This window comes from Ailuropoda melanoleuca, chromosome 16 (assembly GCF_002007445.2).
Source record: "Ailuropoda melanoleuca isolate Jingjing chromosome 16, ASM200744v2, whole genome shotgun sequence".
Taxonomy (NCBI): domain Eukaryota; kingdom Metazoa; phylum Chordata; class Mammalia; order Carnivora; family Ursidae; genus Ailuropoda; species Ailuropoda melanoleuca.
The window spans coordinates 36,593,647-36,612,240 of NC_048233.1; the positions used below are offsets into that span (position 1 = coordinate 36,593,647).

At 39.8% G+C, this 18,594-nt stretch overlaps 1 protein-coding gene across 4 annotated transcripts in view; it reads right to left on the minus strand.

The window, feature by feature from the left end:
- Positions 1 to 18,594, minus strand: part of SCAF11 (SR-related CTD associated factor 11) — a 78,229-nt gene that overhangs the window by 13,523 nt on the left and 46,112 nt on the right. For all 4 annotated transcript variants that reach the window (XM_034644961.1, XM_034644959.1, XM_034644960.1 and 1 more), the window contains one exon: positions 12,339 to 12,400. In XM_034644961.1, coding sequence (XP_034500852.1) covers positions 12,339 to 12,400 — 62 coding nt within the window. The remainder of the gene's footprint in view (positions 1 to 12,338; positions 12,401 to 18,594) is intronic.

An 18,594-nucleotide genomic window follows, 5' to 3' on the forward strand; every position in this document is an offset into this window, starting at 1 on the left:
ATGTCCTTTCCTGCTATAACTTACACAGTTAACTGTTAATCCACCTCAACTGGAGCTGACCAGAGGAACTGGGGCCATCAGTCCTTGTCAACCACAAATTATCATTTAGCTCCTGGCACCAATGTCAAGTACCCTCCTTCCCCCTCAAACTTTAAAAGTAGGAAGAGCGGAAGTGTTGGTTAAAATAGCTTTCTGTTATAGCAATGTTTTTGGCTGCACTGCTTCTGATTTGGTTTCTTTGGTCTTACATGTCATATCAGGAAGTTTATTTCTATGGTTACATACTTCCAGGTTAAGGAAGATAAAGGATAGTTTCTGCTAACCACAAAAATTGTGTTAACATCTTTATAGATTACTGCTCTTAGTTCTTCTTTACCATGGAGCCTATGTTATTAGTCTTCTCTACCTACCAATGCATTTGTTGTCTGCACTAAACCGCTGCTGGTACCGCTGTCACTGCTCTCATCTCAGAAGGCTATAAACAGTGCACAGTGCAAATGACAACAGATGTTTCAATCTTCTGCCTTGCTTGCCTCACAAAGGGTCTAGTGACTTTGTTAAAAATAAATCACTCTACTGAGGCGGCCTGTTTCCCACTACCTGTAAGACCATTATGTATTTGGGGTTTCTTCTGTCAGTCCAGTTGGTAAAGGTTACTTTCTACTTAAGAGCATACTAATTTCAAGTTACTATAAAACAGCAGTTTGGTTTCATGCTTCACACATGTCCCACCCAGAACTGTTCTAACAAATGTGATTTCAGCACTGGGGAAAGGGGTACTGGCCGAGTTCCAGGAACTTACTTTCTCACTCTTCAATGTATATTTAAAAGATGATACTAATTTTATTTATAAAAAAGATTTTATTTATTTAGTGGAGAGAGAGAGAGATGAGCAGGGGGGAGGGGCAGAGGGAGAGGGAAAGCAGACTCCCCGCTGAGCATGGAGCCTGAATTAAGGCTCGATCCCAGGACCCCGAGATCACAGCCTAAGCCAAAGTCTTAGACACTTCACCGACTGAGCCACCCAGGCTCCCTGACACTGATTTTTTTAAATTGCGCATCAAGCCAGTTATAAAAATGTGTGATGGGTATCCAACACATTCTTAGAAGTAACTCTTTCCTTCAGCTAGGCATAGAATTGCTGTGTTGCAGTTGTACAGTGTCTTTTATACCCTAAGGGTACTGAGTTGTTTTCACTCAGGTTTCAATCACTTGATACTTCTGAGTTTGTAAAGTTGACACAGCAGTCCTTCACTTGAAAACCTATTCTCAGAAAGCCACCCTATTGCTCTGTATGGGAAGAACTGTTTGTTTTCTGGTCAATGCTAAATGTAAAAATTTAGTTCAAAAGGTAATTTCACCTATTTCTGGGTAATGCTCAGGTAATTACTGAGCAGCTCCAATAACAATCTCAAAAATATTCAATACTAGTAGATATGTCTAAATTGTGATCTCCTAGAGACCATTTCACAAATCCAACCTACCAATCAATCTGCGTTTGGACAGCAATGTAGGCCTTTACATTTGTTATCAAAGTAATGCATGTACAAACTTCAGTAAGTCAAACAGCACTTCAAGGCTTAGAGAGAAAAACTATAAAAATTCTCACTCCCTGAAAACACTCATCGAATTCCTTAACTGTTTCTTTTAATATTTGCCTCTTTATTTCTAAATAACATGCTTATACTACTCTACCTTGATTTTTTTGGTTTCAGATATTTTCTATTGATTTTTTTACTATAGAAGATAAAGACTTTTCTCTTACACCACTGCCCTACCCACCACTCCTTAGCTGCTTCCACCGAATGTTCTTTTTGATATATCAACATTTGATATAAGCACTATAACTATATAAACATTATTCACAGCTGAACCATGTACTGAATTATGATTATTTTTCTTGTACAACTGCTTGCTTTTCCTAGGGTTAATTAACTACTTTGTTTTCTCTTTATTACCTATGATTAATTTAGCTAACTCTACAACAGAAGTATGAATCTCCTCTTCATACACTCAAACACATCAACTCACCCACAAAATCTGTTTCCCACTCTCATGGAAATGCCATTCCTTTGTCCTGTGCCAGTCTGAACTAGTAACTCTCTAAAACTTGGTTAAAGGTCATTCTGAACTATCTATCACCATCCTGATAATCCTGATTATCTTTTCCCTAGGTCAGAACTCATTTTTTGAATCTCACAATGTTCCTTCATTTACTTATTTAGTAGAAGCATGCACATCCTCCAGCAGAATTCTGAGAAACGGTGTGTGAGAATCAATTTTTGAGCCCTTACATGTTTGACAATGTCTTTAGTCTACCTTAACACTTGATTGACAGTTTAACAGGGTTTAAAATGTCCTCGGTTAGTAATTATTTTCCCCAAAATTTTCAAGGCATTGCTCCAGTGCTCCATCCGTTGTTGGTAATATTCTTTTATACATGGTCTGTTTTCTCTCTCTAGAACCTCTTAGGACTTTGATATCTGCAGAGTTCTAGAATTTTATGAAGCACATTAGTTCTTTCCTCATTTACCAGGTGTTAGGTTATTTCTTTATCCAGATACGCACACGCAGCTGTTCTGGGAAATCTTCCTTGGTAGTACCTTTTCTTGATAACTTTCTGCCTTTTGGCTTTTTTTCTTTCTGAAATGTTATTATTCGGTACTGAACCTCACAGACTAATACCCTATCATCTCGTCAGCTTTTCGTCTTACTTTCTCAGATTTCTCAGTTTATTCTCTATCCCTATTGAATTTTTAAAATTTCTACTATAACATTTTTGATTTCCAAAAGTTTTGTTGTTTTTTTTTTGGTCTTTCTTATTTCAATGATGAACTAATTAATCCTTCTCTTATCTCTGAGAGTACTAATTTTTAAATTGTTCCCTGTTTCCCAGCACTTGGTTAATTCTATCCAGTTCCTTTTGTCTGTTTTGACCTCTCTTGTTTCCCCTAAATATCTGGTGATTCTTGATTTGTGAGACACTAAAATACCAACTGAAAATGGTGAGGATAGGTGGTCAGAGCATTTCAACTGATACGTTTCACTTAGGGTGATCAAGCAGAAATCTGGCTATTTCATTTGGAGACTCCCAAATATCAGTATCTCAAGTCTTTTCTCTTAGGTAAGACAGTATCTCAGAAGATGCCTATTTCCCAATCTGGGAATAAGCCAGACTGCAAGTGCCATGGGTAGAGCATTAGAGGCCTTACCATTTGACTTAATTCCCCTCTCTTTACTCTGTTGTTTCCTCTAACCTCATTTGTGCCAGAGTATAATCTGATTTAACCACTCACTCTAGAGAGTAAGCCTCCAGTCTTTGCCTGAGTGGACTCCCTCCCCTACCCTGTTCAGCCAAGACTCTGCAGGATGAAGTCCTTTAAAACACTTTAACCAATTCTGTTATTTGGCACCACCCACATCCCTGCCTTCAAAGATAATAGAGGTCCTCAGACCCAAGACTGTCTAAGGTTCTATGGTATGTAAACTGATTTCTTCTTAACTCCATGCTCCCCATGAAAAGTTCAGCTTTCTGCTAAGGTAACTTTTTTTTTTTTAAGTAAACTCTACCCGCAACATAGGGCTTGAACTCATGACCCCAAGATCAAGAGTCATAGGCTCTACTGACTGAGCTGGCCAGGCGCCCCACCTACCAAGACAATTTACCATTCATCTCACATAATCACTTTCAAGTTTTGTGGACATCTCTTATCTGCTGTCTCTTCTCCCTAGTTCTCTGGTGTTGTGGCTTAAAATTTTTCTTTTCTTTTCATTCTTTTGTTGTCATTTTAGTAGGGTTCTGGGAAGGATTAGGGAATTAAACAGGTGCTATGCTTATCAGTCTGCTATGCTTAGCTGGAAGCTTGTCTTATTTGAATTCAGCACATCCTAAACATGTTTCATGAAATACTAATCCCAAAAGATGTTTCATGAAAACATCTTTTCTACAATACAAACAAGTATGAAAAAGGCTCTTAGCTTAGAGCCCATTACTTGGCAGGTACCCAATTACAGTTTGATTAATTGATTCCAAAGTTAATAAAGCCATAATTAAATGGATCGAGGATGTACTTAAAGAAGCACTCCATTAAGAAATGCCTGAAAAGGGGATACTTCTCATAAACTACATCAATTATAAACTATTAGCCCAAACCAAAGATGAATGTTCATTCTAAGAACTAAGTACATAAAAGACTTCAAAATTTAAAAAAAGTATGACAACTCAGTTATCTAGCATGAGCAAAGAATGTGACATTTCCTTAACAAATTTGCCAAAGGTACGCTAACATTCCCCAGTATCTTCAAGTGAGGCACCAGTATTTCATCAAACGAAGAAACTAAACAATTTACATAATTTTACTAGCGTCACAGATGATTTAATGGAAAAACCAGTACAAAACCCAAGTGGCCCAACTCCCAATAAAATCTATCAGGCCTGCTACAATTTCAACTAATGTATAATTTCTAATTCAGATAAAAGAATTTTACAGTTTCATATGCTCTATTCATTAGTTTGAATAGTGCATAACATAAAGATAAGTAACTTCAGGCATAAAGTCACACATAAATGTTCAAAGAAAGTTCCTTCCTGTTTCAAAGTACTTTAAGAAATAAAAGAAGCTATACTGAGTTGCTTCTAAAATCTACTTACGCAGTCCTAGGTAGAAAAACAAGGTTTTCTCAAGAAGCCTTTTTATAAAAAGAAATTTAAATTATCCTTAGAAAACAATGGCTCCTGTTCAGTGTAACTGCGTAAGTAAATAAAGATGTATTTAATATGCACAACTTGCCACTAACTCTTTACCTTCACCTTAACATAATCTCTTTGTTCTTAGGCCTACATTTAAGGGTCCAGGGTTGCTTTTCTTGTATAAAGGTTCATTTCTGCCCTAAACTTTGAGACAATTAAAAGTGACATTTCTAAGGTTCTTTTAGTGTCTTCTAATGAGGCAGTTTGTTAAGTAAGTAGTATCTAAGAAATCTCATACAGAACATGAAAAAAAAGCTTTTCTTAAAAAAAGAGAACCATTTTAATGTAGTAGAACCAATGAAAACACACATCAGAAGGAATGTTTCCAGCAAAGGGCAGTGGTCAGACCTGGAGCACCATTAGATGCTAGTAGCTCTGTCACTGCCTCACATTGAATGAAGGAAGGGGCTGCTGAGTCACTTTCCTTTTCTTTTTAAATTCAGTGAATTAACGCACAGTATATTACTGCAGAGGTCAGTGATTGATTAGTCGTATATAACACCAAGTGCTCATTACATCACATGCCCACCTTAATGTCCATCACCCAGTTACCCAACCTCCCCTCCCTCCTTCCCTCTCCCCTGCTGCAAATGGCAAGATTTCATTTTTTGATGGCTGAGTAATATTCCATTGTATATGTATACCACATCTTTTTTATCCATGCATCTGTCAATGAACATCTGGGCTCTTTCTACAGTTTGGTTCTTGTGGACACTGCTGCTATAAGCATTGGGGTGCAGGTGCCCCTTTGGATCACTACATTTGTATCTTTGGGGTAAATACCTAGTAGTGCAATTGCTGGGTCGTAGGGTAGCTCTATTTTTAACTTTTTGAGGAAACTCCATACTGTTTTCCAGAGTGGCTGTACCAGCTTGCATTCCCACCAGCAGTGTAAGAGGGAGGAAAGTGAAAATTAAAGATAAAAATTCTTAAAGGTCCTATTCCTGTAGTTGTGGTTTATGAGCTTTAGTCTGAAAAAGAAGACTGATAACACATTTCTGAAACGTAAGGCAAAATAATCAAGGTTAACTGATCTATTAAGTAGGGAACAGACAAGTTGCTATCAAAATTAGTTAATTTTATATTAATTATTTTTTAGCTCAAAGGTACATCCAAACAAGAGTCAACAAAATAAGATAATAAGGTGAGTGACAAAGGCTGCAGACAACCATAAAGTGAAAGGCTTAAGATGGCTAATATTACTAATATCATGCTTTAGTATTACTGTGTGGTGGGAAGAGACACCAGATATGGAGTCAGAAGACTGATCAAATCTGGCTGCTCCAACTGTTAGGTGTGTGATCTTGGCCAAGACACCGAGCCTTTTAAAACTGTCTTAAAGGGGTGCCTGGGTGGCTCAGTCGTTAAGCGTCTGCCTTCGGCTCAGGGCGTGATCCCAGAGTCCTGGGATCGAGGCCCCACATCGGGCTCCTCCGCTGGGAGCCTGCTTCTTCCTCTCCCACTCCCCCTGCTTGTGTTCCCTCTCTCACTGGCTGTCTATCAAATAAATAAATAAAATCTTTAAAAAAATCAAAATAAAACTGTCTTAAAGTTTACAATTACGAATGATTTTGAACATCCCATAAAGTACAAAAAAGACACCTACAGAGCAGATTTGACTAATGTTTAACATTTAGCCATTTTTATTTAACATTAATCTGTCTTCTTCCTTCATTAAAGGAAAATACTTCCCTGAAATTGGTGTTATTGTTCTTGTGCATGTTTTTATTACTTAAGTTTCCTGAGTCTCTGTTTCCTATTTGTTACATAGATCAATTATCTTTTGTTACCAGGTTGTTGCAGCCAAGGACAATCAAACAGTAAGTACTTAACAGTCACTACCACTTTGCATGATACCCTGGAAAATGCCATTTAGAAAATACCCACAAGATACTTAGAATTTTACAGAAAAAAACCCATAAACCCAAGACAATATACTATATTTTGATGAAGCTAACTATAAGGTCTTGAATTACTTTATGTACCACTATGGGGGAAGGGGGGAAATGGTCAATTAAATTCTCACAGTACATTTCTTTTTAATTACAGAAAATGCCAAAGATACAAAAGTAGACAGAATAGCATGATGAAATCCCCATATACCCATATCCCAATCTCCAAAATTATTAATTCATGTCCAGTGTTAATTTATCTACAACCTTCTCAAGATCATTTGGAAATAATTCTGGACATCGTACCATTTAATACATAAATATTTCAGTATGTAACTCCAAAAAAACAAGTGCTCTTTAGGGAAAAAAATACCCTTACTACCATTCTCACAAATAAACAAAAAAAAACCCCATAACTCCTTAATATCAAATACCCAACGTTCAATTTTTCCCAATTGTCCATAGTTGTATTTGTTTTTTTCAAGATTTTATTTATTTATTTGACAGAGAACGAGTGCATGCACAAGCAGGCGAAAACAGCAGACAGAGGGGTAGGGAGAAGCAGGCTCCCCACGAGCCCGATGTGGGGCTCAATCCCAGGACCCCATTTCATGACCCAAGCTGAAGGCAAATGTTTAACTGACTGAGCCACCCAGACACCCCAAGTTATATTTGCTTACTTTCTTTTTATGACATGTTAGAATAAGGATCCAAATATTGTGATTGCTTTAATGTTTGTCTCTTCAATCAATGGGTTCCCCTCCATCCCTTTTAAACTCCTTGGAATTTTCAGACTGAAGAAACCAGGTCATTTATCTGAGTCTAAATTTTGCTGATTGTACCCCCTTGTAGTTGCTTAATATGCCTCTATGTTTCTATATATCCTGTAAATCAGTAGTCAGATTTTTAATCAGATGTAGGGTTTTTTGTTTTGTTTTTACTACTGCATATTTGCTATTTACTTCCATAAGGAGGTGTTTAATATTTGCTCTTCTCTCCTTTTGCGATGCTAACAGCCACTGCTGATCACTGTCTAGGATGCATTTATTCATTAGAGTTTACAAAATGCTGATATTCAAAATCTGTAATTCCATCTAAAATTACTTGCTGAAATATTTTTTTTTTAAAAATTACCTTTCCTTTATTACCTGTTCAATTATCCTGATGCATAGTTTACCTAGGGAAGGCATGAAAGATGCTTTGATATTATCTTTCAAATACCAGTTTTCAAAATAAGTTAACCTCCTAGCATCCTCCTAAACAGACCAATTAGTTGGTTTGTTTACTTATAAGGTAGCATGATGAACTCCTGGACTTCAACATATCTGATAGGTCTCAATAACTGTAGTTACTACTCTTCTTGATGCTCAAATTGTCCCATTTTTGGCTAGAGGAAGCCCAATCAAATTGATTCCTAAGACTTTTTGTTATGATGCAAGTAGTGTTTAAAGACTTCTTGCTTTTAGAAAAATGTTCTAGGCACATCTTATTTACTACCTCCAACCTGGAATCAGCCAGTCATTTATTTCAAGGTGCCCTGGTTCTTTTATTGGGAAATGGTATTTGGAGAACACAATCTAGGCACCAGGGTTGGGGTACATCATTTTCGTATCACTTCGAAATTTTATTTTATAAATACTAAAACAGCTCTTTAGTGACCCTGTAGTGGAAAGAATCCCCCCAAATTCATGTCCACCTGGAACCCAGAATATTATGACATTTAGAAATATGATCTTGGGGCGCCTGGGTGGCTCAGTTGTTTAAGCCTCTGCCTTCAGCTCAGGTCATGATCTCAGGATCCTGGGATCGAGCCCCGCACTGGGTTCCCTGTTCAGCGGGGAGTCTGCTTCTCCCTCTCCCTCTGATCCTCCTCCCTGCTTGCACTCTCTCTCTCTGCTTCAGATGAGTAAACAAAATCTTAAAAAAAAGAGAGAGAGAGAAATAGGATTTTGGTAGATGCAAGTAAGGTAAGATTGATGAGAGACCATACTGGATTAGGGTGGCCACTAACTAAATTCAGTGAGTGTCCTTACCAGGAACAGAAAATGATACAGAGGGAGACACAGAGGAAGGGCGTATGAGGACAGAGACAGAGACTCCAGTGATGCGGAAGAATGCCAAGCATTGCCAGGAGCCACCAAAAGTTAGGAAGAGACAAGGGAGGATTCTTCCCTAGAACCTTCAGAAGGAGTATGGGTCTACCAACACCTTGACGTCAGAATTCTAACCACCAGAATGGTGAGAAAACCAATTTCTGTTGGTTTAAGCCACCAAGTTTGTGGTTAATTTGTTATAGCAGCCCTAGGGAACTAGTAACTAATCTAGGCATTATTTTATTTTGTTTTTAAATAAAATCATAAATAAAAATTAATATACAGGTATAATAAATAGGTGAGGTATTTGTAAAACTTCCTCACATGTAGACTCCAACTTTTTCTAATTACATACCTTCCTTGACTTACGATGGGGTCACATCCCAATAAACACACTGTAAGCTGAAAATACCTTAAAACACATTTAAAACACCTAACCTACTGAATATCACAGCTTAGCCTAGGCCTACTTCTAGCACACTCAGAACATTTCCATTAGCCTATAGTTGGGCAAAATCATCTAACACAAAACCTGTTTTATAATAAAGTGCTGAATATCTCATGTAATTTACTGAATACTGTACTGAAAGTGAAAACCAGCATGGTTATATGGGTACAGAGCGGTTTTAAGTATATTAGTTTTTTTACCCTTGTGATTGCACGGGTGACTGGTAGCTGCTCAGTATCACAAGAGAGTACTGTGCTATGTATCACTAGCCTCGGAAAAGATCAAAATTCAAAGGGCACTTTCTACTGCATGTGTATCACTTTCATACCTCTAAAAGTCAGAAATCCTAAATCTAACCATCATAAATTGGGGACCATCTGTAAGATGGCCGGAAGATAAACAGATCTTATCTGCATATGACATGCAAACATCCATATTTCTTCAGAGCACCTCTAACTTGGTTGTACAGTAGGCATCTTACATGTTCAACAGAGAATTCTTGATTATACCCTCCTAAACATTCTACCAGCCTTTACCATTTCACTGATCAGCAACTCCATTTTAACAATTCATCAGGCCAAGACCTTCTAAGGTCACACCCAACATCCAATCCATCACCAAATCCTGTTAACTTCACCTTTGAAATACAGTATGTTCAGAATTGAACCACTTCTCACTAATACCTTCTTGACCCAATCTACCATGATCAGTGGCCTAGAAAATGGCCACCTAACTAGTCTCTCTGTCCTCCTATAATCTATTCCCCCCTTAACAGGCAGAGTTATCCTTTAATAATATGTCAGAGCATGTTACCCCAGAAAATGCTTCTCATCTCACACAGGCCCTAAAGGCCCTGCCCACCAATGTCTTACTCTTCCTCCTCTATCTAACTCAATCATTCTAGTCATATTGACCTCTGTGCTATTCCTTGAACATGCCAAGGTTGCGCTTGTCTCAGGGCTTTTGCACTTGCTATTGTCTCACCTAGAACACTCTTCCCTGAGATATCTTTATGGCTTCATCCCTTAATTCTTTCGGGTTCCTATTCACCTATAAACTTATCTAAGAGGATTTTCCTGACCCCTTATATATCATCTCCCCAATGTCATCACCCTTTATCACTTTACCTTGTTCTATTCTTCTTTAAAGCACTTATCACTACATGTCATATTATACATTTATCTTTTTATTGTCCACAGAAGATACTCTGTTAGCAAGTACTTTGTCTCTTTTGTACACTACTATAATCCTAAGAGTTTAGAACTGTGCTTAGTATGGTTTGTTGAATGGGGTGAGTTGATCTCAATTCTCTTTGGCTCTACTAGTATAAACATCTCACACTGAGTACATGCTGTTTACAGAATTAGAACTTAAACTTGAATAATTTTCATTAAATACAATACCTAAATACAAGCTAACTATGTCATCAGGTACATAATTTATTTCAATGCAGGAAGTAAAACTGGCCATGTTGGATGTACTGAACTCCCCAAGTAAAAAGCAACATCATAGGGGCGCCTGGGTGGCACAGCGGTTGAACGTCTGCCTTCAGCTCAGGGCGTGATCCCGGCGTTATGGGATCAAGCCCCACATCAGGCTCTTCCGCTGTGAGCCTGCTTCTTCCTCTCCCACTCCCNCCCCCTGCTTGTGTTCTCTCTCGCTGGCTGTCTCTATCTCTGTCAAATAAATAAATAAAATCTTAAAAAAAAAAAAAAAAAGCAACATCATAGAAAAAACTAAAAGGAAAATCACCAAGTACCCTCAAATCAATCCAGACTTGTAAACACATTTGCTCATAATTACCTAGGTATTAGTTAGTACTTCTGTAGTATCCACTCATAAAGCATAATGAATATTTCTATCCTAAACCAAAAAAATAATTCAGGGATCTTAACTTAAGTAGACATAAGCACTATGTTACAGCACTTGGACAGTTCTAACCTTCTGGCAGGAACAGTTTTCTCTCTCTAAAAATAAGGCCACACAGAAGATATATACTAAAGGAAATTACAGTAGTCTTAAAATTAAGATTAATATAGTGAGAGCATGCCAAATTATTTAAAGAAAATCTATAACATTGTTTAATCTTCCTCAGCAGTAAATTTTATATCAGATCCTAGAGTTACTGAACAAAGGCTATCCATAAAAAAGGATGCTAATCTATAGCAATGACAGGAAAACAAAGTCTTGATATCTAAAGTTTTTAACAAAAGAAAAATGCTATATGATCACAGAAGTCCTTATACTGCAATTTCATGTAAATAGTAAATTCAAAGGCCGTAAATCTGGGGATCTATGAACCTGAGAGATCATGTTAATCCCAATCAGAAAAAGTAACAACATCCAAACCTCATAATCTATAAAGAATGAAGTTGATTATCATTTACTTTTAACAACAATGAATTCATTAATTCTTTGTATCTATAAACAGAAATTCACTGTAACCTAACCTGGAAAATAAATGTTCACCCCCTTGCTTACAAACAGCTTATGGTAAGTTGTTCTTTGGAACAGAATAAACAGCCTGAGCCCTGAGGAGGGGTCACAAAGCATGGTGAACCATGCGCTAGACAAGAACAAAAGACAGGAATATTTAACTGCTCATTAGATAAATATTTAAGAGGTGCTTCATTTCCAAACAAAGTTTCAAGTCACAAGTGTGGCTACAGGCCAAACCACAACTTCTTCCGGGAACTGTGAATTAACTTCCTAATGCCACAGACCTCTCTCAGTAACTATAAAGCTACTTACTGCTCACAGTTTCTGGCCCACAGGTATTTTACCTCATCTTCCCTAAGGACTTATGCACTAATGAGTAGAGTGAGACCACATGCAGGCTGCTAACCACCAAGTAATTAGAAAACACTCTTTTCTCCTTTTTCTTTTCTAACATACACAAAAACACGTGTGTGTGCACATGCACTCACACACAATCTTCCCTCCCTCCAAGCTGAGCATTAAAAGGGGGGGAGGGACAGCATAAATGGCGCCATGAAAACAGTTTATATAGGACTGAACACAATGTACAGAGCTCAGCAGAGTTCTGTGTATGACTATTTTCCAAACGAAAATGTAACTATAATAAGAACTTTAACACAAGCATTGATGTAAGAAACAAAAAAAGGTAGAAAACACAAGTAAAAAAAGTCACTTACTGTGTGTCATCTTCAAGTCATTAAGTTTTGCATTTAACAGATCTTCTTTTATGACCTTTTTTCTGTAAACATTAATAAAGAGGTGAAATAACTAAGAGAAAATTGTTGTTCTGCTCATTTATTTTTCAATTCACTACCAAGCAAAATGAAATGGATTAGGCACTGAGTTTTAAATTCTAGCAAAGAAAACATGACCTGCCATTCAGTTGCCACTCTCCACTCCAAGGGAGATTCACTACCAAGGGGGGAAAAAAAAAAAAAAAAGCACACTCCCCTTCCCTGGAACTGGTAGAAAGTATCAGAAAGGAAGGGGTGTCAGGGTTTTTGTACTGCTTTAGAAGGGAGAGGCAACACTGCATGGATATCTAAGTGCTGTAGACACTAGGTTATATGCAGTGAATGTAAGACTGAATGAAAGGAATGCTAAAAACATCCAAAGACTCCAAAAAAGAATATACTATAAATATTCAATAGCTGCCAGATTTTCCACCTTGGGAGAAATCAAGAAGGGGCCAACTTGGTAGGAAAAAGCAAATTATTATTTTGCATCTATTATTTCTCTATACCATCCCCGCTACCACCAAATCCCTGAGAAAAAGCAGTTAAGCCTACGGACTATCTCAGCTGTGTTAGACCCACTGTATGACCCTGTTATAGGACACACAGTGATGACCACTGCACTCTCAGTAAGGGCCAGAGAACTGTGGTAATTCAGAGAAAGCATAAAAATGTATATCCATGACACAGTCATAGCTAGTGACAGGAGATGTATCAAGAATGAAGCTAGCAGAAGTTCTTCAGCGTGCTGGGAAGAGTGTGCTATCTTCTATGTAAACATAAATGCAGAATCAAAACTGACTCACAGTTAAAAGAAAATGTAAATAAAATTTGCTCTAATGCAGTTACTAACTTGAGTTTATGGCTGTGCTCTTTGAATGGGTGTTCCCTGAATCCCTTAAAATTACACACAAAGTTTTGTCTGTAAGTATGTTTTATGACGTGTTTTTCTGGTAGAAGGTGTCTATAGCCTTCTTCAGATTGTCAAAGAAGTCCATAACTTCCAAAAAGATCTAAAGGGCTGCAGTGTTATAAACTGTGGCATGACTTAATAAACCTTAAGAACTATGTCAACTGTTTTAGTAACTAAATAAATCTACTCTGTTAAGAAATTAGTATTCTGGGGGTGCCTGGGTGATACAGTCTGTTTAGTGTCCAACTCTTGGTTCCAGCTTGGTTCGTGATCTCAGGGTTGTGAGATCGAGCCCTGAGTGAGGCTGCATGCTCAGGACAGAGTCTGCTTAGACTCTCTCTCTCCCTCTACCGCCCCCTCCTACTAAAATAAATGAATGAATCTTTAAAAGAAAAAAAAGAAATCAGCATTCTGATTAAATGTACTAATGAATCATAGGTTTAATTAGAAATTTGACAATATACACTGTCTTAATATAATTTTTGGACAGCTCTGAATATATGTCAGATCAAAATGGGCTTAACTTTTAAATGTATTAGAATAATTTAACTATTAATAATAAATTAATTTCCAGTACACTATTAACTCAATTTAGTTCAAAAAATATGTTAAGACCTAGATAGGAAGATGGCGGAGGAGTAGGGGACCCCTTTTTCAGCCGGTCCCCTGAGTTGAGCTGGATAGGTACCAGACCAGCAGGGAATATCCACGGAATCAGCCTGAGACGCAGGAAGATACATCTGGATCTCTACAAATGAACATCTCCAGCGCTGAGTATCGAGGTACGAAGCGGGGAGCCGTGAAACCGCGCACAGATATCGGAAGCTAAACAGAAGGGGGAGGGAGCCGCCGTGTCAGGGCGCCGGGAAGCGGTAGCCACCTGCAAGGGGGAGCGGACAGACCGCGGACCCGCACGCTTGAGACAGCAGGCTGAGAAGGGAGCTCCGGGAGCGCACGCGGGACGGCTGGCGGTTGGCGGGCCACCTGCACGGGGGAGCAGGCGGACTCGCGGACGGCACCCGCGAGACAACAGACTTAGAACGCGAGCTCCAGGAGCGCGCGCGCAGGGCGGCTGGCGGGCCACCTGCACCGGGGAGCGGGCGGACCGCGGACCCGCACTCTGGAAACGGCAGACTGAGTCCGTGAGCCGGGAGCGTGCACCACCAAGCATCTCACGGAGCTCCGGAGCTCCGGTGTGCTCACTGGATCGAGGCTGAGACCGGGAGCTCCGGGAGCGTCCGCGGGGCGGCTGGCGGCTGGAGGGCCACCTGCACGGGGGAGCAGGCGGACTCGCGGTCAGCACCCGTGAGACACCAGACTGAGACGGGGAGCTCCGGGAGCCCGCGCGGGGCGGCTGGCGGCGGGCGGGGTTGGAAACACAAAGGACAGAGACGTGCCGGCCCTGGAAGTGAGGGCTGGGACGCCGGGTGTGGGGCGCACAGCCCGGGATGCTGCAGGGTTGAGCAGCACCAACAGAAACAGAGTTAAAGTGGCCAGAACATCAGTGGAGAACGATCCGCGATCCCTCTGTTCTGAGACAGAGGCTGAATTTCAGCCGCTGCTGCTCTCTCAGAAGAGGCATAGCAAACCGCCAGGGAAAGCCGCCAGAGAACAAAAGCCCGGAAATACCGGCTCACAGGGTGCCCATCCCCATCCCCCCTCGCAAGGGACACAGAGACTCTACCCAAACAGGGTTTTCTGAGTACCTGCAGGCAGGCCCCTCCCCCAGAAGGCAGGCTGAAAAATCAAGAAGCCCACAACCCGGAGCGCCTGAGTGGCGCAGTCACCAAGCACCTGTCTTCGGATTAGGGTGTGATCACAACGCTCCGTAAGGAGTCCTTCATCGGGCTTCTCCACCGGGAACCTGCTTCTTCCTCTCCCACTCCTCTGCTTGGGTTCCCTTTCTTGCTGACTGTCTCTCTCTCTCTCAAATAAATAAATAAACTCTTTAAGGAAGAAGCCCACATCCCTAAGATCTCTATAAAACAAGGGCGCACGGCCTGGGTCCCAGTCAACACTTGGGCTCTGGACAACCCTGCAATCTCTCTTCATCAGAATGACGAGAAGGAGAAGTCCCCCCCAGCAAAGAAAAGATAATGAGTCTGTGGCCTCTGCCACAGAATTGGCCTCGGCCACAGAATTAATACATATGGATGTATCCCAATTATCAGAAATGGAATTCAGAGCAACAATGGTCAAGATGATGAGTAAACTTGAAAAAAGCATCAGAGAAAGCGTTGCTGAGAATATAGAATCCCTAAGGGCAGAAATGAGAGCGAATCTGACAGAAATTAAAAATTCTATGAGCCAAATGCAGTCAAAACTAGAGGCTCTGACGGCCAGGGTCACCGAGGCAGAGGAACGCGTTAGCGAATTGGAGGATGGGTTAGTAGAAGAAAAAACGAAAATAGAAGCTGGTCTTAAAAAAATCCACGCCCACGAATGTAGATTACGGGAGATTACTGACTCTATGAAACGATCCAATGTCAGAATCATCGGCATCCCTGAAGGGGTGGAGAAAAACAGAGGTCTAGAAGAGATATTTGAACAAATTGTAGCTGAAAACTTCCCTAATCTAGCAAGGGAAACAAGCATTCGTGTCCAAGAGGCAGAGAGGACCCCATCCAAGCTCAACCAGGACAAACCTACGCCACGGCATGTCATAGTGCAATTCGCAAATATTAGATCCAAGGATACAGTATTGAAAGCGGCCAGGGCAAAGAAATTTCTCACGTACCAAGGCAAAGGTATCAGGATTACGTCAGACCTGTCTACAGAGACCTGGAATGAGAGAAAGGCTTGGGGGGGCATTTTTAAAGCTCTTTCAGAGAAAAACATGCAGCCAAGGATCCTTTATCCAGCAAAGCTGTCATTCAGAATTGATGGAGAAATAAAGACGTTCCAAAATCGCCAATCATTAACCAATTTCGTAACCACGAAACCAGCCCTACAGGAGATATTAAGGGGGGCTCTATAAAGGTAAAAAGGCCCCAAGAGTGATACAGAGCAGCAAGTCACAACCGATACAAAGACTTTAAAGAGAAATGGCATCATTAAAATCATATCTGTCAATAATCTCTATCAATCTAAATGGCTTAAACTCTCCCATAAAACGCCACAGGGTTGCAGATTGGATAAAAAGACATGACCCATCCATTTGCTGTCTACAAGAGACTCATTTTGAACCCAAAGATGCATTCAGACTTAGAGTAAGGGGATGGAGTACCATCTTCCACGCAAATGGACCTCAAAAGAAAGCTGGAGTAGCAATTCTCATATCAGATAGACTGGATTTTAAACTAGAGGCCATAGAGAGAGATACAGAAGGGCACTATATTATTCTTAAAGGAAGTATTCAACAAGTGGATATGACAATTATTAATATATATGCCCCCAACAGGGGAGCAGCAAGATACACAAGCCAACTCTTAACCAAAATAAAGAGACATATAGATAAGAACACAGTAATAGTAGGGGACCTCAACACCCCACTATCAGAAATAGACAGAACACCCTGGCAAAAACTAAGCAAAGAATCAAAGGCTTTGAATGCCATACTCGACGAGTTGGACCTCATAGATATATATAGAACACTACACCCCAGAACCAAAGAATACTCATTCTATTCAAATGCCCATGGAACATTCTCAAGAATAGATCATGCTCTGGGACACAAAACAGGTCTCAGCCAATACCAAAAGATTGAAATTATCCCCTGCATATTCTCAGACCACAACGCTCTGAAATTGGAACTCAACCACAAGGAAAAACCTGGAAGAAACTCAAACACTTGGAGGCTAAGAACCATCCTGCTCAAGAATGACTCGATAAACCAGGAAATCAAAAAACAAATTAAACAATTTATGGAGACCAACGAGAATGAATACACAACGGTCCAAAACCTATGGGATACTGCAAAGGCAGTCCTAAGGGGGAAATACATAGCCATCCAAGCCTCACTCAAAAGAATAGAAAAATCTAAAATGCAGTTTCTATATTCTCACCTCAAGAAACTGGAACAGCAACAGAGGGACAGGCCTAACCCACTGACAAGGAAGGAGTTGACCAAGATTAGAGCAGAAATCAATGAATTAGAAACCAGGAGCACAGTACAGCAGATCAACAGGACTAGAAGCTGGTTCTTTGAGAGAATCCATAAAATTGACAGACCACTGGCAAAACTTGTCCAAAAACAAAGAGAAAGGACTGAGATTATTAAAATTATGACTGAAAAGGGAGAGGTCACGACCAGCACCATTGAAATTGCAAGGATTATTAGAAACTTTTATCAACAGCTATATGCCAAAAAACTAAACAATCTGGAAGAGATGGAGGCCTTCCTGGAAACCTATAAACTACCAAGACTGAAACAGGAAGAAATAGATTTCTTAAATAGGCCAATTAACTATGAAGAAATTGAGTCAGTGATAAACAACCTTCCAAATAATAAAACTCCAGGCCCAGACGGTTTTCCTGGGGAATTCTACCAAACATTCAAAGAAGAAATAATACCTATTCTCCTAAAGCTATTTCAAAAAATAGAAACAGAAGGAAAGCTACCAAACTCATTCTATGAGGCTAATATTACCTTGATCCCCAAACCAGGCAAAGACCCCCTCAAAAAGGAGAATTACAGACCGATTTCTCTAATGAATATGGATGCCAAAATCCTCAACAAGATCCTTGCTAATAGAATCCAACAGTACATTAAAAGGATTATCCATCATGACCAAGTGGGATTCATACCTGGGATGCAAGCATGGTTCAACACTCGCAAATCAATCAATGTGATACATCATATCAACAAGAAAAGACTCAAGAACCATATGATCCTCTCAATTGATGCAGAAAAAGCATTTGACAAAATACAGCATCCTTTCCTGATTAAAACCCTTCAGAGTGTAGGAATAGAGGGTACATTTCTCAATCTCATAAAAGCCATCTATGAAAAGCCTACTGCAAGCATTATTCTCAATGGGGAAAAGCTGGAAGCCTTTCCCTTAAGATCAGGAACACGACAAGGATGCCCACTCTCGCCACTATTATTCAACATAGTACTAGAAGTCCTTGCAACAGCAATCAGAAGACAAAAAGGGATCAAAGGTATCCAAATCGGCAAAGAAGAAGTCAAACTGTCTCTCTTTGCAGATGACATGATACTCTATATGGAAAACCCAAAGGAATCCACTCCCAAACTATTAGAAGTTATAGAACAATTCAGTAAGGTGGCAGGATACAAAATCAATGCCCAGAAATCAGTTGCATTTCTATACACGAATAACGAGA